The 27,410-nt window shown below is 39.1% G+C and overlaps 7 protein-coding genes across 8 annotated transcripts; 3 read left to right on the top strand and 4 right to left on the bottom strand.

Annotated features, from left to right (window-relative positions):
- Positions 1 to 804: 804 nt before the first annotated feature.
- Positions 805 to 27,057, bottom strand: LOC101296601 (protein RER1B-like). 2 transcript variants are annotated; one of them, XM_004287836.1, is made up of 5 exons: positions 26,838 to 26,970; positions 26,363 to 26,744; positions 25,661 to 25,841; positions 25,183 to 25,573; positions 805 to 834 (listed from the first exon to the last, which is right to left on the bottom strand). In XM_004287836.1, the coding sequence occupies exons 2-4, from the start codon at positions 26,710 to 26,712 to the stop codon at positions 25,553 to 25,555; spliced, it is 552 nt and encodes a 183-aa protein (XP_004287884.1). In that variant the 5' UTR covers positions 26,713 to 26,744; positions 26,838 to 26,970; the 3' UTR covers positions 805 to 834; positions 25,183 to 25,552. The 2 variants fall into 2 exon arrangements, with proteins under 2 accessions (XP_004287884.1, XP_004287883.1); XM_004287835.1 differs by lacking the exon at positions 805 to 834 and having other exon boundaries at positions 25,526 to 25,841; positions 26,363 to 27,057.
- Positions 3,392 to 4,491, bottom strand: LOC101314030 (RCC1 and BTB domain-containing protein 2-like). Its single transcript, XM_004289089.1, has 3 exons — positions 4,244 to 4,491; positions 3,682 to 3,898; positions 3,392 to 3,514 (listed from the first exon to the last, which is right to left on the bottom strand). The coding sequence occupies exons 1-3, from the start codon at positions 4,489 to 4,491 to the stop codon at positions 3,392 to 3,394; spliced, it is 588 nt and encodes a 195-aa protein (XP_004289137.1).
- Positions 6,934 to 11,123, top strand: LOC101296032 (putative glucose-6-phosphate 1-epimerase-like). The gene is made up of 10 exons (XM_004287833.1): positions 6,934 to 7,010; positions 7,094 to 7,231; positions 7,441 to 7,554; positions 7,953 to 8,004; positions 9,526 to 9,663; positions 9,861 to 9,959; positions 10,056 to 10,153; positions 10,379 to 10,486; positions 10,583 to 10,664; positions 10,835 to 11,123. The coding sequence occupies exons 1-10, from the start codon at positions 6,943 to 6,945 to the stop codon at positions 10,898 to 10,900; spliced, it is 963 nt and encodes a 320-aa protein (XP_004287881.1). The 5' UTR covers positions 6,934 to 6,942; the 3' UTR covers positions 10,901 to 11,123.
- Positions 11,459 to 15,699, bottom strand: LOC101313745 (syntaxin-112-like). Its single transcript, XM_004289088.1, has 9 exons — positions 15,406 to 15,699; positions 15,237 to 15,308; positions 15,029 to 15,088; positions 14,306 to 14,400; positions 13,993 to 14,062; positions 13,753 to 13,880; positions 12,677 to 12,756; positions 12,477 to 12,551; positions 11,459 to 12,390 (listed from the first exon to the last, which is right to left on the bottom strand). Exons 1-9 carry the CDS (start codon positions 15,523 to 15,525, stop codon positions 11,459 to 11,461), a joined length of 1,632 nt encoding a protein of 543 aa, XP_004289136.1. The 5' UTR covers positions 15,526 to 15,699.
- Positions 15,845 to 17,808, bottom strand: LOC101313456 (transmembrane protein 53-B-like). Its single transcript, XM_004289087.1, has 4 exons — positions 17,213 to 17,808; positions 17,005 to 17,107; positions 16,344 to 16,552; positions 15,845 to 16,233 (listed from the first exon to the last, which is right to left on the bottom strand). The coding sequence occupies exons 1-4, from the start codon at positions 17,806 to 17,808 to the stop codon at positions 15,966 to 15,968; spliced, it is 1,176 nt and encodes a 391-aa protein (XP_004289135.1). The 3' UTR covers positions 15,845 to 15,965.
- On the top strand, positions 18,037 to 20,498 carry LOC101296318 (uncharacterized hydrolase YugF-like). Its single transcript, XM_004287834.1, has 7 exons — positions 18,037 to 18,161; positions 18,281 to 18,382; positions 18,469 to 18,607; positions 18,919 to 19,089; positions 19,358 to 19,601; positions 19,842 to 19,933; positions 20,103 to 20,498. Exons 1-7 carry the CDS (start codon positions 18,059 to 18,061, stop codon positions 20,374 to 20,376), a joined length of 1,125 nt encoding a protein of 374 aa, XP_004287882.1. The 5' UTR covers positions 18,037 to 18,058; the 3' UTR covers positions 20,377 to 20,498.
- LOC101313160 lies at positions 21,083 to 24,560 on the top strand. Its single transcript, XM_004289086.1, has 10 exons — positions 21,083 to 22,438; positions 22,531 to 22,641; positions 23,058 to 23,235; positions 23,322 to 23,503; positions 23,580 to 23,716; positions 23,799 to 23,894; positions 24,062 to 24,131; positions 24,229 to 24,303; positions 24,374 to 24,419; positions 24,499 to 24,560. The coding sequence occupies exons 1-10, from the start codon at positions 21,083 to 21,085 to the stop codon at positions 24,558 to 24,560; spliced, it is 2,313 nt and encodes a 770-aa protein (XP_004289134.1).
- Positions 27,058 to 27,410: the final 353 nt, after the last annotated feature.

Raw genomic sequence — 27,410 nt, 5'->3', positions numbered from 1 at the left:
ATGGTTGCATTTTGAATACTGAGGTCGAGCAATAGAGTTCATGATGAGGGAAATATTCTTGACTTTGTAGCAATGGGTGGAGACTTGAGAGGGCAAGTGAGAAAGTATATGTGAGCGAGAATCGAAAGCGCTTTTTCTAAAAAGGGTGCTAAATTTGTGAAAAGAGACGAGGTATTCTAAGATCAAAAATGATCCTGTACGTGCTTTAATTGATTCATCGAGTCATCAGCGATGTTGAATTGGTGATGATAGTCGGGAATCTTTGATTTAAATCGGGTTTTGGTTTTGTCCTTTTGTGGGTTAACCAGGTCTTTGCATGGGGACCGCGTAGATCGAGGACGCCGAAGGGAGTTTTCCTCTATTTCTTTAGTGCAACTTAGTCATCTATACAAAATCCGAACAGGAGTATATGATCTCTGCAACTTAGTCATCCTTAGCTTCCTGATCGAGTCTCTGATATTCTTCTTTTTTTTGGTTCAACCTAGTCTGATTACCATGTCATACAGTAAAACCAATCAAGTTACTGTATAACTTCTACAATAATTAGACTAGAATTTCTTACCAGAATTTACTGGCGGGGATAGAAAGCTGGCAGTAAAGTCTGGAAGAAAATCAATCAATTCTGGCAGTAAATTCTGGATAGAAAGCTTTCTATAACTTAGCTTTCTTTTTAATTGGGTTGCTCTGGTAATGATCAAACTAAACTTGGGCATTCGTATGTCGTAAAGAGAAGAGCTAGAGGAGGGTACGTATATATGACCAAAGAATTAATCAAACTATCGAAGCGTGCTAGTTCAGTTTGTTGGCCGGCAGTTGTTATTTTTATTTTTATTTCTCATCCTCCACATCAAATGGCTCTATTCATTCTCCACATAATAATTAGTAAATACGTGTGTGCTTCATTGAGGTCATTGTGATAGGGTTGTGGTAAATTTCCAAAGGGTTGTAAACCTTCGATCTCAAAGCTAGTGCTTCATCCATATTGAGTGATGATAGTGATGGTCTGATGAATAAAAATGTAGATTAAAACTTTAAGGTAAATTTCCCTTAAAATGATGGAGAGGAAGATATAGAAAGAGAAAGAGGATCTGCAAGGATTGTGTATTTGTACCCCACCATCATTGATCAGAATACTATCAAGTCTTGATCCAAGCGAATTTGTTCATTTTGTGTGAAGAAAAACAGATGAAAAGAGAGGAAGAGAACAAAAGAAGAAGAAGGAAGCAGTAGATGATCTACAAGCAGATAGAGGGAGGGAAAGCCAAGCAAGGAATAACAAAAAAGAGGGGAAAAAGTAATATAATAACATTACTTACTTGACCTTTGGTAGTAAATATCAAATTTCCAGGAACTATTAGGTAGGTTCACTTGCTCAACAAGTTAACATCATAGAGCTTTTTTATTTTATTTTTTAGTATCACAACATTATAGAGCTTGAAAATAAAATGACTTGATCAGATTAATGTTGGGCCTGAAATTGGAGACAGAGCAGAATGGTTCAACCCACTAACCTAATTGGATTGAGCAGATTGCTTAGAGCCACTCAAAAGAATATCCGAATTTTGGATACTTTGGGCTTGGCGGGTTGTGGCGCACCCATGGAGAAGATATAAACGGAGTGAGTTGAATCGAAGGAGTCTCATAATCGAAGAAAATGGCGATGGCCTTTTATGCACATTTCACTCCCTACCCTCACTCCACAAAACCTTCACCGAGTCAATCGGTCTGTTTATTCTTTCTTCTCTCATTTCACCCTCACTAATTCATCAACTACTACCTGCAATATTCACAACCACACTGAATCAGGTATTGTTTGCAAGCACAAAAAAGGTCGTCTGTTATTGCTATGGCGAGTTCGTACAAGGAGATTGCTACTTCTGGAGTGAAGGTTACAGATGGAGAAGGGAAATTACCCAAGGTTGTCTTGACCGGTTCTAATGGCAGGTACATTGTACTGGCTTTGTGGATAAGAGAAATGAAGCTTTGACGTTTTGATTATAATGGGTGATTGAATGTGTAGCTATTCTTGCGTCTGTAAATGAAAAGTTTAGATTTTTATTGTAATCGGTTATTGTATGTGTGGCTGAATTTGCATACTGCATATGAAAGTTGAGATTTTTGTTCGAGTGCTGCTATTGAGACCTCCAAATTTCCTCAGTGTACCTCTCATTCTCTCTATACCTCCATTTTACTTTTAAATACAAACATTTTCTCATTATACCTCCTTTCAAATTCCTAAAATAGCTTTGTTTTTGTAATTCACATTATATTAATATATTACTCATTACACCTCTTATTCACTCACTATACCTCCAATTTCTTTTTTTTCTTTTTGCATGCGAACATCTATTTCCGACCTTGATTTCTTAATTTTCTTAATTTTTTTATTTTTTTTATTTTGCATAAAATGTCACTAGACATTCATTTTTTGATCAAATTGTAAGAAATAATTTTCAATGACATCAATTTTCAAGAAAAGTTCATTCGAATCATGCATAAAGAATACTATTATCTTAAATATTAAAAAAAAAGGATTGTGTCTCAAATTTTATTTATCGATCAAATGAATGTTCTTACATGAGCTATTTTATATTTTTATTACTTTTGTATTTCTATTTTACATATACTATTTTTTTTGTAAGTTTATATTTTTTGTTTTTATACTCATGATGATAAATTATTTTAATAATTGATAGATCATAATTTGTAAAAATATTTACTTTTTTTTTTAATAATTGATAGATCATAATTTTTGTAAAAAATTTTCACTTTGTATATGCATGTGACATGTATGATAATATAAATATATAAATACTTTAATAAGTATGTGATAAAACTAGAAAATAAAAATCAATAAGGAAAATAATAATATGCAATCCATTATGGTATTATTATTGAATTAGAAAGTTTAGAGAGAATAAATATAATATTACTTTTTGTTTAATCAGTGTCCTTAGTAGTCATTGTATAAGAGGATAAATATGTTATTTAATAATTCATAATAAAGTGAGGTTAAGTGAGCAAATTTGGAGGTCCTAATAGCCGCACTCTTTTTGTTCTGATGGGTTATGGAATGTGTTTGTTGCAGTAAGGCAGATGTGTATCTATTTGGTGGGCATTACTTCTTGGAAAGTACCAAATGGGAAAGATCTCCTTTTCGTGAGACCTGATGCTGTGTTTAATGGGCAGAAACCGATCAGGTTGTTTTTTTATTTTTCGTGAGAATTAATGAATGATCAAGACCACATGCAATGTCTACAACTTTAATAGAATGTAGTTCTCTCACTAAACTGGGTTCCCAAACTATTGGCATGTTATTCTCCTTGGCCATTCCTTCTAAAACCAGCTTCTCAGCAGCTTCCAAAGATGAACTCGACAGTTCTTGATTACTTCAAGTAGATTCCAGTTGAGAAGTCTCCAAAAATTCTTTAATCCTACCGTCAGCAAAATAACCCCAACCAAACAACTTTCCATCCTCAGTCAATGCAAGAGCATGCCCCCAACCAAGTGCAACCTGCCACAGAACATTTGTGCTCCAACAACTTCCATCTTACAAAGTAAACAACATTCAAGAATCCAAGACAAAGTTCATACATTTTATTTCTGTTTCTGGCCAATCGGGGAGTCACTTATTGCATCAGTGTATCATTCAGTATTCCTACCTAAAGCATAAGAGCGCACCTTAGTAATTTTCTCACCGGCAAGCGCTTCAACTCGGGAAGGCACCACAGCCTCCATGACTTGCTCTCCCAGACCAAGCTGGCCACGCTTCGACTTTCCCCAAACCCACAGAGAACCATCATCTCCAATAGCCGCAGAAATGACACCAGACGCAAATGCAGAACACACATTTACTCGATCCAATCCCGTTACTCTCCTCGGTTCATTCCACGAATCTCTGCCAATAACAACAACAACTCAATACACAAACAACTCACCATTTATCAATTCATATAAAAGACTAAACTGCTAAAGTAAATGAGATAACAATAAAAAAGCTCCATCAAAATGGGGTCTTCCATATCAATCCAAAAAACGAAAAAATTCCATGCCCTTTGGTTAATCTTGGCCACATTAACAAACTACATTGCTGATTTTACTCTAAGAAATCATTATTGACTAAAACTAGTAACATTACAGTTGTCATTTACTAAATTACCAGAACCATTTTCTCTGAATTCTCAAACTCAAATCAATTTCTACGCAATCATGAAAACTGTAAACAAGTAAAAGGGTCCTTTACCTGGGAGAAGGACCACCACGGCCGAGCTGGGCCTCGAGGTCTCTTCCCCAGGCCCAAAGCTGACCTTGAGAGGTGACCGCCAGGGAGTGATAATGGCCGGCGGTGACGGCGGTGATGTCGGAAGGGAGAGAAGGGACCCGTGTGGGCTCGTAGGCGTCGACACCAGGCCCATTAAGGACGTGGGTAACCCCAGAGCGCCGTGGTTGCCGTCGCCGAAGCTCATCACAGCTGTTCTGGTGCTCATGCATCTCTCAAACCTCTGGACTACTGCCTTCACTAGACGCTGGTTCTTCACCAGCGATCCCAGCTGTCCCGGCATGATATATTACAATATTTTATTTTTCTTAAGCGAGGAAAAATTGTGGATATATTTGATCTAGAATATTCTGTATTGGGCTATCCTACAATATAGCATGTTGGCCTCGATCCGACCCGTCAAACAATGTTGCAAAGATTCAAATTATTTCATTTTGTGAATCCTCATTTCAACAAGAGTCTCTCACTAGAAAAATAATACATAACATGGACTCATTTTATTTATTACAACAATAATATGTTACAATCGATCAACAGCTTGTGAGTCGAATTCATAATCTCTTAATTCTGAAATAAAAAAATATATGACACTAGACGAAACTGAACTAAGTAACCTAGTTGTTGCTAATCTTTGTTTTTTTATTTTTTCAATTTAAACATCAATTATGGTGAACAATATTGAACAAAGAGAAAGCAAGGACCTGAAAAAAACAACCCCCCTCTCCCCAAATATTGCCAAAGCATGTGTGCTGAGGGAGGGAAAATTAAAATTTCACTGGTGGAATGTTCTGACTTCCATGATTGATCTACGGTTCGCAATTGGCTGGTTGGAGATATTGGGCACACTGACAGTCACCGGCAACGGCGGGCGCGTTACTCTCAACCTCCGGTGAAGCGCGCGTAAGATACGAACGAATCCATCAACAACGCGGTGATAGTAAGCCAGATGTTCATCTCTGACAAAACCGAGACCGTGGCCTGTAAAGTACAAGAAGTAGGTCACGTACGGCACGCGGTCCCAAGGCTTGGGAAGCAGCAGTGAGACGAGGGAAGCGACCAAAAGGGAAGCTGTAAGCTTCATAGCCATGCGTAATTTGCGAGTGTGAGTTGGGAACCAGTAGTCTTGAGAAGCCCCTATGGCGAAGAAACAGTAGCCAAGTAAGCTGAGCATGGCAACCATGAACTTGGTGTGGTGGGTATCAAATGGGAAAGATGGTGTTTCGGTGGCCGGGAATTTGATCTGGATGAAGGTGAGAAGTGTTGACACCATGAAAGTGACGATGGCGAAGGAGGAAGGGGCCGCTTGTCTTTCCAAATCTAGTAGAACAGCGTTGAAGATGAGGACGATATTGTAATGTTCACGTGATAAAACTGAGGGTGGCCATTGATACCGGAAATCGGCCATGGTAAAAATGACTTTAATTTGGAAGAGTGTATTCAACACGGGGTTTCGTTGGGATTTGCTCTTTTCGAACTGTTATGAAGGAGAAAGTTTCATGATTGAAAAGAGGAGAGCGAGGATTGTGAATGGGAAGTGATGAGAGCAGTCGGGTCTTTATATAGCCCTCGAGAATGAAGGTATCTTTCTCATTATAAATCTCAAAGAATAGATATATAATTAGGGTTTGTCATATACCTAAGCTCAAAGAGTAGATATAGATATATAATCAGGGTTTGTCATATACCTACGGTTTGTCATATACCTACGCTCCAAGAACAGATATAGATATATAATCAGGGTTTGTCATATACCTAAGCTCAAAGAACAGATATAGATATATAATTAGGGTTTGTCATATACCTAAGCTCAGGGTATAGCATACCTATTACTGAAAGAGAAAAGAGCCTATCACTAAAAGGGAACAGAGATTTCTAAAAGTGGGACAGCAGAATTTGTAAATGAGATCAAATGTGTAAAGGGAACAGAGATTTCTAAAAGTGGGACAGCAGAATTTGTAAATGAGATCAAATGTGGAAACACATGTGCAATCAAATGTGTCAGATCAAGATGTCCCAACTTAAGATATAGCGAGGAGTCGAATAGTGGCCGCTAAAAATTATCTGTTAATAAGGTGTAGTAATACACTATCTAAAACACAATTAGTAAGCTTACTAACCAGCCATCAACATCAGTCCGTTCACAAAATTACGAGTCAATTAAAGAAGTTTTTAACAAATTTTCTGAACCGCTTGTTACTTATTTATTTAGAGAGACATCACGTTTTATATTGATAATTTTTAATTTTAATTTAAAATGTAAAGAATAATATGAAGACGAGGACTACGTAACCAAATGAACCATGCAAAACCACATATGGAAGACCTGAGCAATCTCCATGCATGCTACTACAACCCTAGATGAAGCTCATGTTGTGACCAGGTGACCACGACATGCATGTTAGCTAAGTTAACAAAATCATGCGTTGTTCTGGTGATCAAATATCTCTATTTGATCTGGTTGATGTTGGGCCAAAAATTGAGACCGAGCAAGAACCGAATGGTTCAACCCATTAACCTAATTGGATTGAGCAGATTGCTTAGAGCCACTCAAAAGAATATCCGAATTTTGGATACTTTGGGCTTGGCGGGTTGTGGCGCATCCATGAGTAGATATATAAATGGAGTGAGTTGAATACAAGGAAAGAGTCATATAATCGAAGAAAATGGCGATGGCTTCTATGCACATTTCACTCCCTACCCTCACTCCACCAAACCTTCGCCGAGTCAATCGGTCTGTTTATTCATTCTTCTCTCATTGCACCCTCACTAATTTATCAACTACTACCTGTAATATTCACAACCACACTGAATCAGGTATTGTTTGCAATCACAAAAAAGGTCGTCTGTTATTGCTATGGCGAGTTCGTACAAGGAGATTGCTACTTCTGGAGTGAAGGTTACAGATGGAGAAGGGAACTTACCCAAGGTTGTCTTGACCGGTTCAAATGGCAGGTACATTGTACTGGTTTTGTGGATAAGAGAAATGAAGCTTTGACTTTTTGATTAAAATGGGTGATTGAATGTGTAGCTAGATTTGCATATGCAGATGGAAAGTTTAGATTTTTATTGTAATGGGTTATTGTATGTGTGGCTGAATTTGCATAATGCATATGAAAATTGAGATTTTTGTTCTGATGGGTTATGGAATGTGTTTGTTGCAGTGAGGCAGATGTGTATCTATTTGGTGGATGCATTACTTCTTGGAAAGTACCGAATGGGAAAGATCTCCTTTTCGTGAGACCTGATGCTGTGTTTAATGGGCAGAAACCGATCAGGTTGTTTTTTGATTTTTGTGTGCATCTTTAGTTTTGATTTTGAGTTTTTTTTCAACAGAAATTAAAATTGGTTCCTTTTGGTTTAAAGTTTGAATCTTGAGAGACAATGAGCTTAGGTTCTTAAGGTATCTGTTGGGTTTATGCCTTGAATTCACTTTGTAATGTGTCTTAGATAGAGAACATCTGGAATGATCATTAACAATCTCTTTTGGGTCGTTATGCAATGAATATGTGATTTGTGGTGATATGTTGGAAGGAGATGAAGTACATGTGATTTTCATTTAGTTTAAAGAGCAGAATACGTCTTGCATGATCACGAGAATGTGATCTTGAATTATAATTGTTTCCTGAAAGGTTGAGATTTTCGTCAGATACTGACTATATCTCTCTTCGGATAGTGGAGGAGTTCCGCATTGTTTCCCACAGTTTGGACCCGGCCTGATGCAGCAGGTACTGTCCCCTCTATTTTTCTTCCTATACCTACCAGTAATCATGAACAAAATCATCATCTTTTTGAAGGATAAAATGAACAAAATAAAAGAATAACTCAGGAAGAAGAAGACAATGCAATGGAGTTGCTATTTAGGAGGTGTAGTTTGCAATTCAGTGATGCAGCATTGACAGTAATCTGATGCTATCGACATATACTTTAGCGTAAGCTGGAGATAAGATATTGGAGAAAATTAAACCCATCTTGCAGCAGACCTTATGCATATTGAGTTTTTCTTCCTCCAATTCTCACCTACAACTTTGCACTCTGATCATTCGCAGTAATCTGATGCTATCGAAATTTACTTTAGTATAAGCTGGAGATAAGATATTGGAGGAAATTAAACCCATCTTGCTGCTAACATTATGCATATTGGGTTTAACTTCCCCCAATTCTCACCTACAACTTTACACTCTGATCATTAGCAGAAATCTGATGCTATAGACATGTACTTTAGCGTATGCTGGAGATAAGATATTGGAGGAAACTAAACCCACCTTCAAGCTGACATTGTGCATATTGGGTTTAATTTACTCCAATTCTTACCTACAACTTTGCACTCTGATTATTAGCAGTAAGCTGATGCTATAGATATTTACTTTAGTGTAAGCTGGAGATAAGATATTGGAGGAAACTAAACCCACCTTTAAGCTGACATTATGCATGTTGGGTTTAATTTCCTCCAATTCTTACCGACAACTTTGCACTCTGATTACTAGCAGTAGTCTGATGCTATCGACATTTACTTTAGTGTAAGTTGGAGATAAGATATTGGAGGAAATTAAACCCACTTTGCAGCTGATATTATGCATGTTGGGTTTAATTTCCTCCAATTCTTACCTACAACTTTGCACTCTGATTTCACTGAATTTTCTTGTAACTTTCATCTGGAAACTTAAACTAAACTGCTGCAAAAGCTGGAGGTGAGATATTGGAAGAAATTAAACCCAATATTTAAACACAAGTACATGTCAATGGAACTGAGATTAATTTCTTCCAATTCTCACATACAGCTCTGCACTATATCTTCCTTAGTACTTGGACCTTCAACTCTAATTTTTTGTGAGAATAAGAAGCCCACCCATATCTTTTATATCCAGAAGAAATAGGTCATGTGAGATGCATGCAACACTTCCACAAGATAGTTTGAAATGCATGTGAACTGTGCAGCCTGCAAGGGTCAAAAAGGTGTGAAGGTTGTATAGAATTGTTGGTTGGTTGACTAGTTGACTAAAAGTCTTGGACCAACTAAGAACACTATGTGTTGTCGAGTGATAACTTAAAAGCAACCTGTCATATTTGGTTTAGCTTTTTTTTCTCTTTTCTTTAGAAAAGAAAAAAGAAGAAAAAAAAAGATTCTTGTCCTGCCATCAAGGATACCCTTCTGGAGATCTAGCTCTTTGTGCTGCATGATATTATCACTGCACTATTCTATCTTCTGATATTGTTCTAAGGGTTGATGATGTTTGTTCAATTACTAGCATGGATTTGCAAGAAATCTAGACTGGTCGATCGTTGATTCTGAAAATGTGCAAGGAGATCCTGTCTTAACTTTAGAACTGAAAGATGGTCCTTACAGTCGTGCCATGTGGGATTTCAGTTTTCAAGCATTGTACAAGGTCAGTTTTCCCATTCCTATATGAAAATGATGCTCATCTAGTTCAACTGGTAATTCATTTCCCCCTTGGTGTTAGATAGCGTGCATAATTTGTAACTTTGTAATTGTAATCTGTTGACTGCACCATATAGTTTTTCGTTCTGGACAATGTTGATTGGGAAAAAGATGCTAATTTCGTATGTGTCTTCCTGATTGCAGATTACTTTGCAAACAAAGAGCCTTTCCACCGAACTTTTTATTAAAAATACAGACAGCAATCCATTTTCATTCAGTACCGCGCTGCATACTTATTTCAGTGTAAGTATGATCATTTTATGTCAAGGGATTCAGTTTTTCTTAATTGTGCTCAGAGAAAAATGATGAAAATCATTCGTCTTGTGATTTATGATGCAGGCTTCTGCACAAGCAGCATCAGTTAAAGGTTTGAAAGGCCGTAAAACACTAAATAAAGATCCCGATCCCAAGAATCCATTGGAGGGCAAGGAAGAAAGGTTTGTAGCATTTATTGGCATGCTTCTATTATAGGACAAAAGTCAAATGAGTTCATCATTTGTGTTCTGTTGTATATTGGCCAGCTAAATTAAGGTCAAGAGTGCGGTAACCTAAATACTATGCTTTTATCCCTATGTGTTTCGTTTGAGAAATATCTTTAGTTCTTTACCAATCCTTTGGAACAAGTAGTTAGGGGTTCTCTGATTGTTATCTTAATGACACAGGGATGCTGTCACATTTCCTGGATTTGTGGATTGTGTATACCTGGACGCTCCTAGAGAGTTGCATCTTGATAATGGATTAGGTGATATAATATCTATCAAGAACACCAAGTGAGTGAATCTCAGTTGATTCTCCTTTTGTTTGGCCAAATTTTTACTATGTCTTGGTTTCACGTCTCTCTCTCCACAATTGTTTTTCCCATGTAGTTGGTCGGACGCTGTTTTATGGAACCCATATCTGACAATGGAAGCATGCTACAAGGATTTTGTTTGTGTGGAAAATGCACAGGTAATAAACCTTCCTGTTTCTTCAGTATTGACTATTTGAACTTGTTCAAACTTCAAAGAATGAGTTCGGTCACTTGAGCGTAATTTTTCCATAACTCTTCTCCGTGCATAGTGAACTATATACCAATTCTAACGTGAGAGGATAACTTGAATTCCTTGTGTTCATGTCAGATTGGAAATGTCCAGCTAGAGCCGGGTAACACTTGGACTGCTACACAACAACTCAGCATCAACTGAAGAGTGGCTGATTACTGTTCTTCAATTTTGGAAATAAAATACAATATATCTCTATCCCTTCACTCGTATTTCATGTTGTAAAAAGATTGAAGCTAAAAGGTAAAGCATACTAGAAGCTTTCAATTGAAGTGTAGCTCTCTACTGTTCAATAATATATGATCCTGTATAGGTTTCCATTCTGTGTATAATGTTCCATTTTTCAATTAATGAAATGCATTTCAATTAGCATTTTATCTGTGGATTAGTTAGAAAGTGATAAACCTGTGTGAATCTTATGAGAGCAAAGTGCTTTTCTTACCTAAACAGAGTAAAAACTGAAAAAGTAGGAGACATAAGGTAAAGAAATTTACTTCATTAACATTTACTGTTGGTTAAGAGAACATCAAAGAAGTACTCTTCTCCACCTAAATGAAAACTAAAAACCAAAAAGCCATATCTAACAAGCCTGAAGGCCACAATGCAGTAGCTAAGCCACTCTATGATCACAGAAAGCTCAGCAAAAACATGTATTCACAGACCTAGTTAGTCCCCCTAAAATAATCAAAACCCCTGTGCTATTCAAGAAGCCAGCATTGAAATTAAGCACACCAGAAATATAATCACCACCACAGCACAAAGCCAAAGCACCCATTTGTTATTCTTCTTCTTCATCTGCTTAGCATAGTGAAGACTATTTGTGCCACCACTGATATACTGTCCCCCAATTGCCACATTCTCTTCAATATTGTCAATCTGTTCACCTTGTGCCTCAACCAGCACAGCCATGTCAAGAAACACCTGATGCAGCTTAGTCAAGCTCCTCTGAATGTCCATCACTGCCTCATGCCTGACCTTATTCTCGATTTCCAACTCACTCTTCCCCTCGAACATTGCAATCTTCCCACTCCCGGAAATCATCTTTTCAAGCTCCTCCTCAGTCGGCATTTCCCCCACAGCACTGTAGTACCTCCTCTTGAGATCCTCCTTGTGATCAGACAAAATCTTCTCCCTCAAAGACTGGAAATCACACATCAAATCCCTTAACTTGACTCGCAAGCCAGCCGTAATAGACATCCTAGTCCTGTCCACAGTGCTCCCTTCCCTATAATCCACAGACATTTTTCTACTAATCACATTGGACTGATCAAGTGACTCAAGCCTGGCTTTAACAACCCTGGCCTTTCGAAGCACTGCAGACATATCAGACTCCATTCTGTCCCTTAGCCCTCTGAGAATCTTGGAACTGTGAGTGGATTTGGCCTCTTCATTCAGGCTTTGAAGGTCAAACAAGAGAAGGGTTATCTCTTCCATATCAGCCTTGATTGCTGATACTTCATGAAAGAACTGAGAGAGGTTTTCTTGGTCTTTGGGATTGAGCTGTCCTCCTAGGCCTGCTTCAACGTCAAGCTCAGCTTCCATGTCCATCTGGGCCTGCTTCTTCAGGTCCACATAACTTAGGAACGATTTGGTCATCAAATCATTCATTTTTGCAAGAATCTGCAAAAACCCACCTGCAAAAATGTTGAGCAAATCAAAAAATTTGCAGAGAATTATTAAAACCCAGTAGAAATTTAGAGAAGGAATCACCGAGTATTACCCTTATTGAATGAAAAATAGAATCTTTCTTCTCTAACTTTCTCTTTTTGGTGCTCTGGATTCACAAGAACACACACTGCAGAAATGTAAAACAAGATTAAAACTTGAACAGATCTAAGATTACCCAGTTGAAATTAGAGACAGAATCGACGAGAATTACCCTCAATGAATGAAAAGGTAGAATATTCTTGTCAAGATTACCGTATTTCCGCTTCTGAAATGCTCCAAGAGATCTGGAATTCAAAGAAAACCGCCATGAAAGAAGTGAAGAAAGAAGTGTTCTTGAAACAGAGCAACAAGAAAAACCCAGAATTACCAGAAATGAATTACCCTATAAGAATCAAGACCCACGTAGAAACACAACAGAAAGATAAACCCTTTGAGACTCAAGGTTTAACAAAGAAACCAAAAGAATGAATCAACAAAATTCCAGAAAATGCAAAGTGTTCTTGAAACAGAGCAAGAAGAAAAACCCAGAAAATACAGAAAGAAATTCATCAATATGAAGCAAAACCCAAGTAGAAACCCAAAAATAAGATAAAACCTTTGAAACTAAACGAATTAGAGAGAGGGGATTAGTGAAAACCTTGAAGCAAAATCGATGGGTTTGGCTCTGTTTGAACCCACTGGGTGTTTGGCTATCACTCTCTGTGATAGAAACAGCGGCGTTTTGGGGGATGAGTGATCCGGGTTCTTGGAGAAGGAGGTGGTTTCCGATTAAGGAGGGAGAAAGAGAAGGAAAGTGAGAGAAGGGATTGTGATGTTTTGGGTGAGAGATGGGTTTGATTTTCAGGTGGTTAGTTCTTTATATAACCGTTTGAGGTTTCAAATTCTCGTTGACGATAATCCAGGTCTTTTCTGAAAGGCGGTCATGTTAGTTTGCTTTGCAAGACTAAACGACAGCGTTTGGACCTAATCCATTCTGATTTAAGCCCAAATGCTGATTAACAGGTATTAATAAGGTATTAAGCCCAACTCTGATTAACACGTATTTTATATGCTAAACAAGTCTAGCAAATCAAGCCTTGCTTCTATGTGCTATTGTTTTTAGTCATAACCACCAAATTTCTTTTAGAATACAATGTGTATAAAATGGCTCATTAGTCATTACAAAGTGATAAGAATACTTGTAAGAGGTTCCCAAAATGGAGACTAGATTTATCATACAAAGACCTTTGAAGAATTCTGTGTTGTATACTTGCAAAGCTACATTCTACGTAGATCTTATTTCTGGAACTCTATACCCTCTGGAGCCTCAAAACATGGCGCATTATAACTTGTTTCCAGTAGGTTTATCATAAAGCTGTTCATTTTTGGCCTTCTCTGCTGCCTCGAGCTTCCTTATTGTTGTTGAGCTAAGCTTGTCTCCACCAGTACCTTCAGAAACGAGATCTACAACTTCAACCTGCACAATATCCACAAAAGCAAAGACTATAATGCCATATTATGATATAGTCATTTTCGGTGAAAGGAAAGCAGTGTAGTGAAAGATCAAGTTCACAGCAACTAACTCAAACCTTCAGTTGCGAAAGGCCTCTGTCAACTCTCTTCTTATTAACAGACAGACCACCTGGTAAGGTCTCCTTGCTGCCAGATACCAAATGTAGAAAATTAGTAAAGAATGGAGTTTTCTCCCATTTGAAAGTAAATCAACAAAGAGCAATTCCAGCTGATTAGTTTCAACATAATGTGTTAGTCTATCAAGTCTCCAGAATACATTACAAGGAAAGCATTGTAAAAGTCCAGAAAATATAGACATGTAAAAGCTGAAGAGTAGATTTTGATTAAGTGCTACTCATGCAACATTCACATGAAATTAAAACTACAAACCTGACAACAATTGCATCCAAATCTTTATCGACTATTGAGGGGCCATAAGGGTCCGTAATAGGCTCAACTTGCACTACCAGCTCCGGCTTGATAGACTGCAAACATTTGTAGGAAATTGAGAACTAAAAGAAATCATCATAGACCATAAGAGAAAGAGCATGTTTTCTAGGATACAACCATACGAAAGGTAAACTTGACAAAATTCACTAGATGCAATACCCCTCAAGGTAGCTAGGTTGATGGTCCATGTGTATCGCCACATATTACACCTTCAGTAACCCGTACAGAAATTAAAACACAGAACCAAATGCCACCTGCTTAATTTGGACATATAGATATGCTGGGGGTCAGATATTAACACGTGAACCTATTGAAACCCCAATTCAACTACACAGGCCAAATTACATTGCTGGTGTGATTAAGTTCAAGACCTGCTTGCTAACTCGGTATGGAAAGTAACATCTATAAAAAGAGGTATTCAGAACTGCTTAACACAATCAGTTTGCATAGATGATGCGTCGTTTGAGAAGAGAATTGGCTAGTTAAGTGACATTGGGAGGGAATCATGCGGACCTGTTTCTTAACACAGTTCATATGTGGATATGTAACTTACATATTACAAGTTCAACACCATTTCATTATCAAATTCTCCCGATTTGAATCAAAACTTCAACTTTCAAGTCGAAAAAAAAATCTCTCATCTCACAATTCGTGGTATGATACCTTGATGTAAGTTTCAACATTATGCTTTCTTTCCTCAATGGGTTGAATCATATCAGCAAACTGCAAAAGTGTAACCAAAAACCAAACCAAGTCATCAACTTCACAACAATTCTGGAAACTCAGTACGAACTAGCCAACTAGGAAGTATACTCCAAACTCCGACAATGAAACTATGAAGTAAAATTAGGCAAAAAGCAACTACAAACACCTGTTTCTTTGCCAACATGGGTCCGACGCAAATTCCGATCACAATCCGTTCCCGTGCAAGCTCCGCCGCCGCCTGAAGATTCCAACCGCCGCAATCAAAAACCCAAGTCAGTACCTTTCAGCACACAGACCCACCAAACAAGAAACAGAGACGATAATAGAGATAAGACCTTGAGAAAGAGGCGGTGGCCGTCGTGCAATCGGTCAAATGTGCCGCCGAGAACCACCGCTCCATAAGTATTGGCCGGAGAGAGCTTGGAGCTGACCAGCGAATCCTCCAAAGTCGACATTTTTGACCCAAAGAGTCTAAATTTACCTGATATATTATCTCTGAGCTTTTATGGTTGGTCTATTAAAGTACAATGAACCTGGACTTGTTCCTAAAAAATGCAGTAAAGCTTCAATTTTTATGACGTGGACGGCCGGCGATGGCCGCAAAATGGCCGGAGATTGATGGATTTTTGTGAAGGATCAGAAATCCACTTTGCACTAGATATTAGGTAAGAACTTGTTAGGTAAGAACTTTCAGGGCTTTTATCCAGGCCCAACAGGGGGGAAATTCACTGATGGTGATTTTTGCTGCAAATAGTGAATTGAATATAACTTCAAAACTGAGTTTATGCATTCATTTCCTGGTGAAAGTTACAGAAAGAGGTTGTTCCTGTTGCCACAATACCAGCAGAGATGGACAGACTCTTATTAATCTACACAAATCTGGATTTGGACTAGTTTACGTCTGCTTAACTGGTGTAGCCAAGCATTCTTTCAAGAAATGGTTGAGCTCTTGAGAGTATATGTTGGGGAAAGTCCTGTAATGGTCGACGTGAGGGGATGTGCCGAAGTTGAAGGACTTCACTGTTCTACCTATTTTCCTTTGCTCTGCGATGAAGGACTCGATGGATTGGTGTGGGACGACTTTGTCACCCGTGCTGTAAAGGTAAAGCTGTGGACAGTGGGGAGGGTTTGTTGAGAGGACTGAAACTACCTTGGTTAACCTCCTACAGGAAAAAATTATACATTTGGTTAGAGATGATATCATTGTTATGTGCATTTCAAAACAGCTAATAGTGAGTAATAACAGAACTACGACGCCAATAAGGCTACGTACTTATCCACATCAGGCAACTTTAGAATGAATGAGAACAGCTTCTCTAATACCATAAGAAGCATGGTTTCAATTGCTGGAGGTTCCTCTTCTTGCACCTTTGACAAGCTCGCTGCACCTCCAGAGGCATTTAACTCTTTAGTCTCAACCGCAGGTTTTGCTAAAGAGCTGTTTTTCTTCAAAATTGCAGTAGAGAATCCCGCTGCCCACACCTGACAAGGTCAAACCAAGTTACAATCTCACAATCTACAAACAGTATCACAAATGAAAGCAACAACAACCTTCTAATCAGTGCCATATAGATCAAGCAAAACTCAAACTGAACAGATACAAGACTAACTATAGAACTAACTACAAGAGGATGAATAAATTCTCTAAATCAACTTTGTAGTCAGCCAAATTGATTCAACTTTATGTCTCACATTCGATTACAGTAGAAATTCGTATCATGAAACACAGTCTACTCCAGTGTCATGCTGCATTCTAAGTTTCAAACTTTCTAATGAAGCAATGTGTCATTTCAGTTTCTACTTAGCAAACAAGTCTACTTGATCAAAATGTTAAAACCGATCAAAATGTTAAAACCAATCAAAAGCACAACACATTCATCAAATTTTCAGTACTTCTGCTATTGAAACCCGAAACGAAAACACGAAAAACAAACCTTAGGATCAAAAGGGGCACCAGCTCCTGAATCAACAACACACCCTCTAATCTTCTCGATCAAGTCCGGCCTATCCTCCCAAATCTCAAGCAATGCACCATATCTACACACAAAAATCAAAACCAACAAAACCATAAACAACCTCAAACCAACCAAGCACTACTCAATTCTCACAGAGCAAACAACAACAAAAACCAAGAGTACCTACACAAACCAACCCGTATTACTGAAAGTGTGAAACACCAACCACCGTTCCCCTCCGCCCTCAACCCACGAAGCCACCTCACGGGCCAGCTCCGCGACCCGTTTCTCGACCCGGTGGCCCAAATCAAACCCCAACACCTCCTTCACGTCCACCACAAACGTCACCGCGTCAACGCCTCGGGAGTTGTACCACTCCACGTACCTCTTCAGGTGCTTGCTCTGCCCGCCCAGCCACCCCAGCAGCACCACCGCCACTTCCGGCTTTTCCGGCCCCAAAAGGCCCACATTTCCGTCAACGCCGCTCCGGGAAGCTCGGCTCCATCTGAATCCGGCGTCGTTTTGATGATAGAGAGAGTAGTTGAGGTTGGAATTGATGATCGGAAACGGCGATTGGGAAACGGAGGAGGTGAATCTGAAGGGGTTAGGGTTTGGGGAGAAGGAGGAGTGAGAGAGAGCGAAAGGGGTTCGCTTTACGGCGTCGCTTCGCCGGAGATTGGGAAATGCGAGTGCTGTTTGAGGTCGGTGGAATTTGGGAGGAGAGAGAAAGAGAGCGGACGGCGTCGTTTTGAGGCGGAGAAGTCTCAGTGGGGTTGTTTCCATGGCGGTGATTTTGAAAATCAGCTGGGTTTGGTTTTGCACTATATAGACGAAGAGGGTCCAAAACGACGTTGCAGAGGTCGAAACGGCAAGACTCTCTTATATTACGACACGTCGTTTAGTATTGTGACCTCTCCCTGGTTTTGGGTCCTCCACAACTCCAATTGTACATCAACCACAGAACCAAAGGCTGAAACTTTTAACACTTTTTCTTCTTCTACACTCGTTCTTTGAGGTTTTCAGAGCCATTGCAATGTCGTCGTCGTGTGCAGTTTCGACTTCAGTGAGAACAGAGCTGTTTAGTTCCGTACCTGAGAACAGGTTCACTGCACCCACAAGGCCATTTCAGTACCACAGTAAGCTTTGTTCATTTTTTTTTTACCCAGCTTTGCATTTTGTCAGTAAAGTTTGAATCTTTTGGTTATTGGTAGTGAAATATTTACTGGGTTTTTGTGGTTTGATTTGAACTTTGAAGGAAGCAAATGTGTGATGAACAGGAGGAGTTTTGGTTTTAGAGGAGTTGCAGCTGCTGGGCTTTCAGTAATGGGTTCTTCATTGGCTACTGCGCCTGTTCAAGGTTTATTCATTTTCTAGTTCTAGTATCATTTTCCGCGTTTTAGATTAGTGGGTTTTTATTAGAGTTGGGGTTTTTGGTTACTATAGGTATTGAAAGGCTACCATTCAAAGCTGAGGGGTACAATTTTTGGACATGGAGAGGTCATAAAATTCATTATGTGGTGCAAGGAGAAGGGCCTGCTGTTGTTCTTATCCATGGTTTTGGTGCTTCCTCATTTCACTGGAGGTTTGTTTGCTACTTTGCTTCTTTAGGACTATCTGCTTTCCTGAAGTGTTCATGATTTATTGCATTTGCATTTGCATGGTTGCTTGTCTATTCCTTTAGCTTCAGTTTAGGTGTTTATAGTTGCTTGCATAGTCCTTTGGCTTCGTCCACGGTTTGGTTTTTCTTGCTTCTGCAATTGAAAACAAATTGTTGTCATTAAGTTGCGGAATTTTGCTTCGTAACCATTGTTACTATTTAAATATTTATGCTAATGGTGTCTATATGTTTAGAATCTTTCATGCTGAGAGTTCTTTTAATCTCCCATATGACAGGTATAACATACCAGAGTTATCTAAAAAGTACAAGGTTTATGCTATAGACTTGCTGGGCTTCGGGTGGAGTGAAAAAGCACTGGTTGAATATGATGCCATGATTTGGAAAGATCAAGTAGTGGACTTCTTGAAGGAGATAGTGAAAGAGCCAACAGTGTTGGTTGGAAATAGGTAATAATCTAAAGTTCGAAGTGTTATTGTGATATCTGGATATTCCTCAGTAGCCAAATTTAATGAATTTGAGGACTCTTGAATGGGGATAGTTGTATTTTTGAACCATCAAACAATCTTCTTAAGAGCCAAATTGCATTAAATTCACTATTGTAAGCTGACAACGCATGGTATTTTTACTTTCTTTATGATGACGTTTTGGAATATTGATTTACCACTTGCTGTGGCGTTTTGGAATATTGATTTACCACTTGCTGTGGATTTTCAGCCTTGGAGGTTTTACCGCTTTGGTTGCAGCAGTCGGATTGCCTGAGCAAGTAGTTGGAGTTGCACTACTGAATTCAGCAGGACAGTTTGGAAATGCAAATAGTGAACCTGAGAAGTCTGAGGAGGAAACAGTTTTACAAAAGTTTATCATAAAGCCACTGAAGGAAGTTTTCCAGAGAGTAGTACTTGGATTTTTGTTCTGGCAAGCAAAGCAGCCCGCTCGCATTGAATCTGTTTTAAAGAGTGTAAGTTCCTTGAAGTCTGAGTATATACAGCTTGGTGCGTTGGTTTAAATAATAGAACGAAAAAATAGGCTGTAGGCTGACGTGTAGCTCGCCGTAATGAGTCCAGCTTCGTCATAATCCCCGGTTCCTATGATGTTGCCAGTTTATAATTTACTGCTTCTTGAAATCCATTTGCCATCAAAGTCCTTCATATAATTTTAGGAAATTACATGTCTAATTTAGTTAATTTTTCCAACATAGGTGTATAAAAATACCTCCAACGTGGATGACTATCTGGTGGAATCAATAACAATGCCAGCAGCTGACCCCAATGCCGGAGAAGTCTATTACAGGTATGTCTTTAACATTCATATCATTTCTGCTCTGCATGAAATATAGATGGTGTGGCTAAGAATGAATAAGATAAGTGAAATCTTAAAAATTTATTCATAAACTTTGTCTACCAAAAGTGACATCTGATTACTTTCTATTTCTGATGCCCCCTTTTTGCTCAATGTGCAGATTGATGACCCGGTTCATGTCAAACCAGACCAAGTACACTCTAGATAGTATCCTAAGCAAGATGTCATGCCCATTGTTGTTGCTCTGGGGTGACTTGGACCCATGGGTAGGTCCTGCCAAGGCTAACAGAATCAAAGAGTTCTATCCAAATTCGACTTTAGTAAATTTGCAGGCTGGCCACTGTCCACACGATGAAGTGCCAGAGCTTGTAAACAAGGCTTTATTAGAATGGCTATCAACTTCAACACCTGAAGCCTCTCTCCAAATAGTATAACAAAGTACAGTTCCTTAGCTGCTCAGCATTGCCTCTTACACTTGATCTGAGGTTATACTTGTAATACACTTGTAAATCCATTTATCAAAGTAATACTTGAGCCATCTTACCTGCCTTATGTAAATTGTTCTTTCTCCAACAAACTCATAGTATTTCTTGTCCAGACTGCGGGCATGTCTCCAGGATATGCTGTCATGGCGCCATGCAATGCCGGGCAGTGATTCCATTCTATGTTATTTACCATTGGAAAGACAAGACAAATACAAAAACCTTAGAAGTTACAGGAAAAACTAAGACTTATGTTTTTCTTTTCTGTATTTAGCTGTAAATTTGACATCCCCAGCATAGCCAGCATTGTTACCTTCACCAAGGTCCCTTCTTTGTAACCATCGGTGCTTCATTTTTTAAGCATCTCCTTCTTAAATTTTAGCCTACCCCAATATCCCTTTTGTCAGATATCCTTTTCATTGTTGTGGTTCTTATTGTTTTTATCTGTCTCTACAATAATAGGTAATAGACTATTCTCAGATTTCAATAGTCCAAACCTAAAGTTCTTGTCTTTATGAATATTTGCAGTATTGAAATCCAAAACTTCAGCTTCAACTCTTTGATTCTGGCCTTGTTATGTCTTCCATTCCATCTTAAAACCAGCAGAATACTGTATTGTTTGCCTGGGTTTGTTGTAAGCTCCGGCACATAGTCAAAAATGGAGAATAACTGGTCAAGACATAGTAGAACTTCTCAGACCTCACTGAAGCCCCGGCGCAGTGGTTATGAACCATCTGATAACGAGACTGATTTCCAAGATACACCCTTTTATGGCCACAATAGGAAGATCAGTGGAGGCTTGGAACCTGAAGTGACAAAAGCTGCAGGGTTGGAGTTTGCACGAAACATCAGCCCTTTGAAGCACGGCCGGAGGCACTCTTCGATGTTTGAATATGATGCCTCTGCTGCAAGAAATGATGCAGTAGTAAGCCCTGTCCGAAGAAGAACCAGCAAATCACCATACAAGCAAAGAAGAGAAGATGTTACAGTTCGTTCACCAATAGCAGGTTCTGAAACTCGCAGAAATATCAGTCCCTTGTCAAAAGCTGAGCGCAGAAGATATGTTTCTCCTTTGAAACGAGAAAAAGAAGGGCATGATGTGAATGATGCTGATGAAATTGTGAACTCAAACAGGAAACAAAGCCAAAGAAGGGCTGGTAGAGACCCCCAAAGCAGAAGATCAGCTACAGCCCCAAGAGTTCGAGCAAGATCAGAAGTCGAACTACAAAGCAACCGTGATGTAACACCAACTAAAGGTGAAAGAAGACCATCACCATTGTCACAGGCCCTGGTTAGAACAACACCAACTGTAAGGGAGAGAACACCATCCCCAATCACAAAAGGGTTGATCAATAAACAAAGACAACACACAAAATCGCCGTCTGTTGGTGAAATCAATGAGATGATTGCCAATGTAGAGCTGTCTAAGACTCCTCCAAAGGCTAATGGTGCTCCACTAGCTTTTGGAAGTTCAGATTCTATTGCACCAGGTGATATTTTCTTCTCTCGTGAGTGCAAAATCTTGGCACTCCCCAAAACTGTCAATCCCATACCAAAACCAAAGAATGTCAGTGGTTTTGAGAACCGCTTAACTATGCCTAATGTCAAGATGGTAACTCAAAGAGGAAATGGTTTTGATCATAACGCTCGAGGGACTCCATCGAGCTATGGTTTGTCACAGACAACCCCAACAACAACAACAACAAGCTCTGCATTGAGCAGGCAAAGCAGTAAGATGAGTGGTACAAGTGGGAGCACAACTGCGAGTGCCAAGAAATTCACAGCGAACAGAGGGAAAAGTGAAAGTCACTCACTGTTTGCTTGTATGAGAAAGGGAGGGTCTTGTCGAAAAACAAAATCACCTGAGCGTTCTCCTGTTTTCAATGAAGCTTCATTCATTCAGAAGGCATATGTGGTTCAAAGTCTAAGACAGTTTTGGGCTGATAAGCATCAACCGGCTTCATTGAATGGATTCACTAGCCACAAGCAAGAAGCTCAACTTCTCAAGGATCTGGTGAGCTATGTGCATAGATATATATACACTATTCTCTCATGCATATGTTTTCCTTTGTGATTTTCTTATTTCTACTTTGTTGAGTTTTGCAGGTAATTGACAATAAATTTCCTCACATTTTGTTTACCGGACCAGCTGGTTCTGGGAAAAAAGCTCTAACAATGGCTTTCCTTAGAGAAACATATGGCGATGCAAGCTGGGATGTATGTTTATTTCCTTCTAATGCCACAAAGCTGAGTCATTATTTTACTTTTCCTTAAATATTGCAGAACTGATCTTCTGTGTTACCCTTGCAGGTATCTCATGATTTAAGACACTTCCAGATTCAGGTATTCTGTACTGAAATAGATATAAAACTCATGAACAAACTACCAACATTGCGACTTTGAAATATTAAAGAAGCCTAGGGAACTTGTGTTTTCAATATAGGGTACACTAAGACAGCAAGTAGTGCTCATATGCAATATAAGAGCCATGGAGTAACCAAATTTTCTCCATCTTTGAAAGATCTAGTGAAAATTCTACTTCAAGCTTAATTTGAACCACATATTGAGTACCTTCAGGTGTCACTTCATAACCTAATACTGGACCTCATTTTGTTTTTAACAATTTCTGGCAGGAACAAATGTCGATGCAAGTAATGGTTCCATTGACATCCAGTGCTCACCATATAGAGCTCAATGTGCGCGTGGAAGCAAATGCTAGATATGCATTGATGGGTTTAGTGAAGGAAATCAACAGTGAGAATGAAATTGCTCCTGAAGTCAGCACTGTTCATATCAAGGGAAATCATAAAGGTTCAATCTGTCATGTACATGCATAATCCCCTCTTAAACACTTGGATTTATTTAGCGAATGCTAATATAGTTCTTTTCCATTCCAGTGCTAGTTCTTTACGATGTTGACCAAGCAGCTGAACACATTCAGCATTTGATCAAATGGATAATGGACTGTTACTCAGAAGCTGTTAAACTCATTCTCTGCTGCCAAAATGATGATGACATTGTTGAATCAGTGAAAAATCGGTGCAAAGTTATCAAGCTCGAAGCTCCTGTGACTCAAGAAGTAAAGTATTACATTGTAGCAACTATGTATGAGTTCTGACCCTTTCTTTTACCACTAACACACTTCAATTTTGCAGATTACAGAAGTTCTTGCTCAGATAGCAAGGAAGGAAAACTTTGACCTACCTATGAGCTTTGCTAATAAGATTGCTCACAAATCTAAGCAGAACCTGAGAAAAGCAATCATGGGTCTTGAAGCAACCAAAGCACACAAGTAAGAACTTAGTGATAGAACAATGTCAAGAATTTAACTTCATTGGTATATTCTCTTACCTAGGGTTGTACTACCTATGTAGTTATCCTTTTGTAGATGAGCAACCAGTTCCAATCGGATGGGAAGAGGTACTTGTTGAAGTTGCTGCAGAAATCCTAGCTGATCCATCACCAAAGAGGTAATAGTTATATTGTCTATGCTAAGCACTCTTATGTCTCAGCACAATCTGAGGTACAGAATACAGATCATGAACATTTTCATTAACAGTCACTGATTTCTGCGAACCCTAAAATTCATAGTGGCTGACTGTATTGGCCATACATGTTCTGAACATATATTTTTCAGGTTATTCTTCATCCGGGGAAAGTTTCAAAAGCTTCTCGTGGGTTTTGTACATCCGAAACTGATTTTACTGGTACAGCATCAAACCCTCTATTGTTTATCTGCTTGTTCCCCATTTCAATTTTGTAAAGGCCATTTGGTAATAAGAGTCGCGCTTTTCCAACATGCAGAAGCTGGTAGAACAGTTCCTGAAAGCAATGGATGATACTTCTAAAAGGGACTTATATTATTGGCATGCTTACTATGTAAGTTCTCTCCCTCATACTTGATTTGCCTTGTTAAAAATGCGAACCTAAATCAAACTTGTCCTCGCAGGAGAAAAGACTCCCAGAAGGAGCAAGTGCTTTACTCAAACTAGAAGGTAACATACACAAACCACTAAAGTGCATCCTATTCAGGGTTTAATCACATCTATGCTAAATTATGCACTTTCTCTGCAGAATTTGTGGCGAAGTTCATGAGCATATACCGTAAGAGTGCCAACAGCCGCCAGTATGTATAATTTATACCGCCTCACCGAGAAGCTATTTTCTAGAGTTTCCTACCACCTCTAGATAATAGGTCTTTGTCGAGATTGTCTTGCTGCAGCCTGCAGCTAGTACTAGTACTGAAAGTCAGACTGAGAGAAAAAAAATCCCCTGAAGCTTTTTTTCAGGGTCAGAATGATTCAGATATAGCACAAAATCACACATTTCTCTTGTTAATAATAGCGCACTCATTCTCCGTTTGGCTTTTGAATCTTTCTCTTAACGTGAACAAGAAAAAGCAGGTGAAATAAAATTCAGTATGCAAGAATGAAAACACATCAAGACCAATCCATTTGTTTTAACTTCTAAGCTAGAGAATCTAACCCATGTTGCAATATACCGGAAGAGTCCCAACAGAGTTTGTGTATACGGCCTCATTGAGTGGCAATATTTGAGAATTTCCTACCACATGTCTTTATCAAGACTGTCTAACTGCAGCTGATACAATTAGTGAGATAGACGGACAAATTCCTATGAAGATATTTCCTAGGGTCAGAATGGTTCAGATATAGCGCAAAACACAATCTCTTGTTTAGCCTAACACAAATAGATAACAACTTCTCATTCTCAGTTTGGTTTGTAAATCTTACTCCTAACACGAACAATAAAAGGCAGGTGAAATAATATTAATAATGAAAACACATCAAAGGCACGAATCTGAATTGTGAAGAAGTTATGATGCTTCAGAATTTGCTTACAACAAAACACACAAACATTGGGTGCATAACCCCCGTAAGTGCATACACAACACTAATACTCCTAAACATTAGATGTGTTTCAAGACCTGTCATCCATTTCTCCTAAACTAGAGAATCTAACCAATGTTACAAATGCACCAACAATATTACCTTCAAAAGCGTATTTAAGATCCCAAAGTTATCATTTTGCTTTGACACAAGGTCAACAAACCGAGAGCATTTCTCTGGGATATGTGTTTAGATTTGTTGAGAGAGTGCTTCTATCCAGGCTACTTCTTTCCAGTGTACCTCTGTTAAAAAACAGAAATGATATTATAGCTGCTTCGAATAATACTGAGGATGAATAAGAAGGAACAACCACATAGATGAGAACTCACCTGCTTTCCAATATCAAATGGGACATATTTGTATTTGATCATGTGTAGGATCTGTCGTTTCATTGTGAGTACAAATAGCACAATCCAGTAGCATAACAATATTGGCCAGAAAACAGGCACATCCAGTACAGAAATGAAGGTCATGACAAATGCAATAAGGAAAGCCTTTGTGATGGAATACCTGAAAGTCAAAAGAGCCAGTCAGTTCAAAATCAATACAACATCCGTATGCTTAATAACTCCAACACCCTAAACGTCTGACAAGGCACTTCCTAATAGCTTTTAATTTAATGAAGCAACCAGCTTTTCCATGAAGCTGGTGTATACACCAGTGCAGTATACTCCCAAGATCATGAGCTAAGTTGCAGCATGAATCTGAGATTTATTGCTTGATTATGTCAACTAATTACTCCGAGTAATAAACACCCCGTCAACAAAAGGCATTCAGTAACTTGGGTATCCTGATCACAATAAGCCAGCAGCCAAGAGACCAAGCTCACTGTCAACTACCGAAACAGTTAAAGTAATTACTGATCCGAAAACATGGAAATTAGCATACAGATCGCCGACTAGTCCTACGGCACTTGCTCTAAAACACTTAGACAATTTCAGACTACTTAACATATATTCAAACAGTCATATATCATTCTAATACACACCACTACTGCACAATTGAGCTAAAATCATAGTAAGAAAATTTACCAGAACTTAAACTCCGGGAGGCGGCGAACGAAAGGCCTGAACTCATCGGCACCTTTGGTAGGCAACGAAGCCCCATCCAAAGCCTCAAGCTCCGGGTCAACCTTGGGCGAGAAGAACCCGATCAAGAGGTTCAAGACGTAGATTCCGAGCCCATACGAGACCACATAGAAGCCCTGGACATAGTAGACGCGCAGAATGTAGATCATCGCCACTGCTAGGGTTCCTAGCCACCTGTGAAGCGTGTGAGGCGTCGACCGATCCAGATAGTACTGGAACGCTCTCGAGAAATCTCTCTTCCACTGCGCCACCGGCGTCGTCACCGACGCTCCGTCGATTCCGAGTCCTTCCATCGCAATCGGAGTTGTGATTTTTCGCCGTGAATCTAAGTGAAGGAATTAACAGAAGGTCGATTGCGAGAGGTGAGGTGGAAATGACTGATTTTGAAGGTGAATTGAGAAAAGGCGGGAAAGTTTACCTGGAATTAGGGTTTGGAGCGTTGAGAGAGATAAAGGATGAAGACGATGAAGTCGCGACGGTTGCTGCAAAGCTATTGGGTTGCGTCTGATAAAGGATAGTGTGATTCATCGCCCGCGTACTCTCGTCAGAACTCAGAAGAGGCCTGGAACGGGTCGGGTCAAGAAGCCCAAGTTTACTTCTGTTTTCTAGGCCCAACAAATTTTTTTATGGTTAGTTCTACTTAGTTTGTGGAATCACAATCTAAAGTAGGGAAATTCTGCTAGTATGCATTCAGGTTTTGGGCTACATGTGATTGTGATTGCATCTTAAAAGAGAAGTGAATTTTCAACCATATGATCATCTTAAAGGAAAAGTGAGCTTTGTATTTTCAACCGTCTAAACAATGTTGCATAGCATGTAGTGTTGCACAACATCCAAACCCCTAAATTAGGTCCTAAACATATGTAAGAGTAGTGTAGCCTAATTTCGAGTTAGTCCACCCATTGTGTGGAGTTGTTCATTCTTGGACCCATATTTGTGATCTTGATGGTTTTTGTATTAGAACGTGGGATTCGGGTCGATCTTGTACTCA

The sequence above is a fragment of the Fragaria vesca genome, linkage group LG1, assembly GCF_000184155.1.
Source record: "Fragaria vesca subsp. vesca linkage group LG1, FraVesHawaii_1.0, whole genome shotgun sequence".
In the NCBI taxonomy this organism is placed as follows: Eukaryota; Viridiplantae; Streptophyta; class Magnoliopsida; order Rosales; family Rosaceae; genus Fragaria; species Fragaria vesca.
The sequence above is the reverse complement of the archived record's forward strand: the minus strand, read 5'-3'. Positions and strand labels throughout refer to the sequence as shown.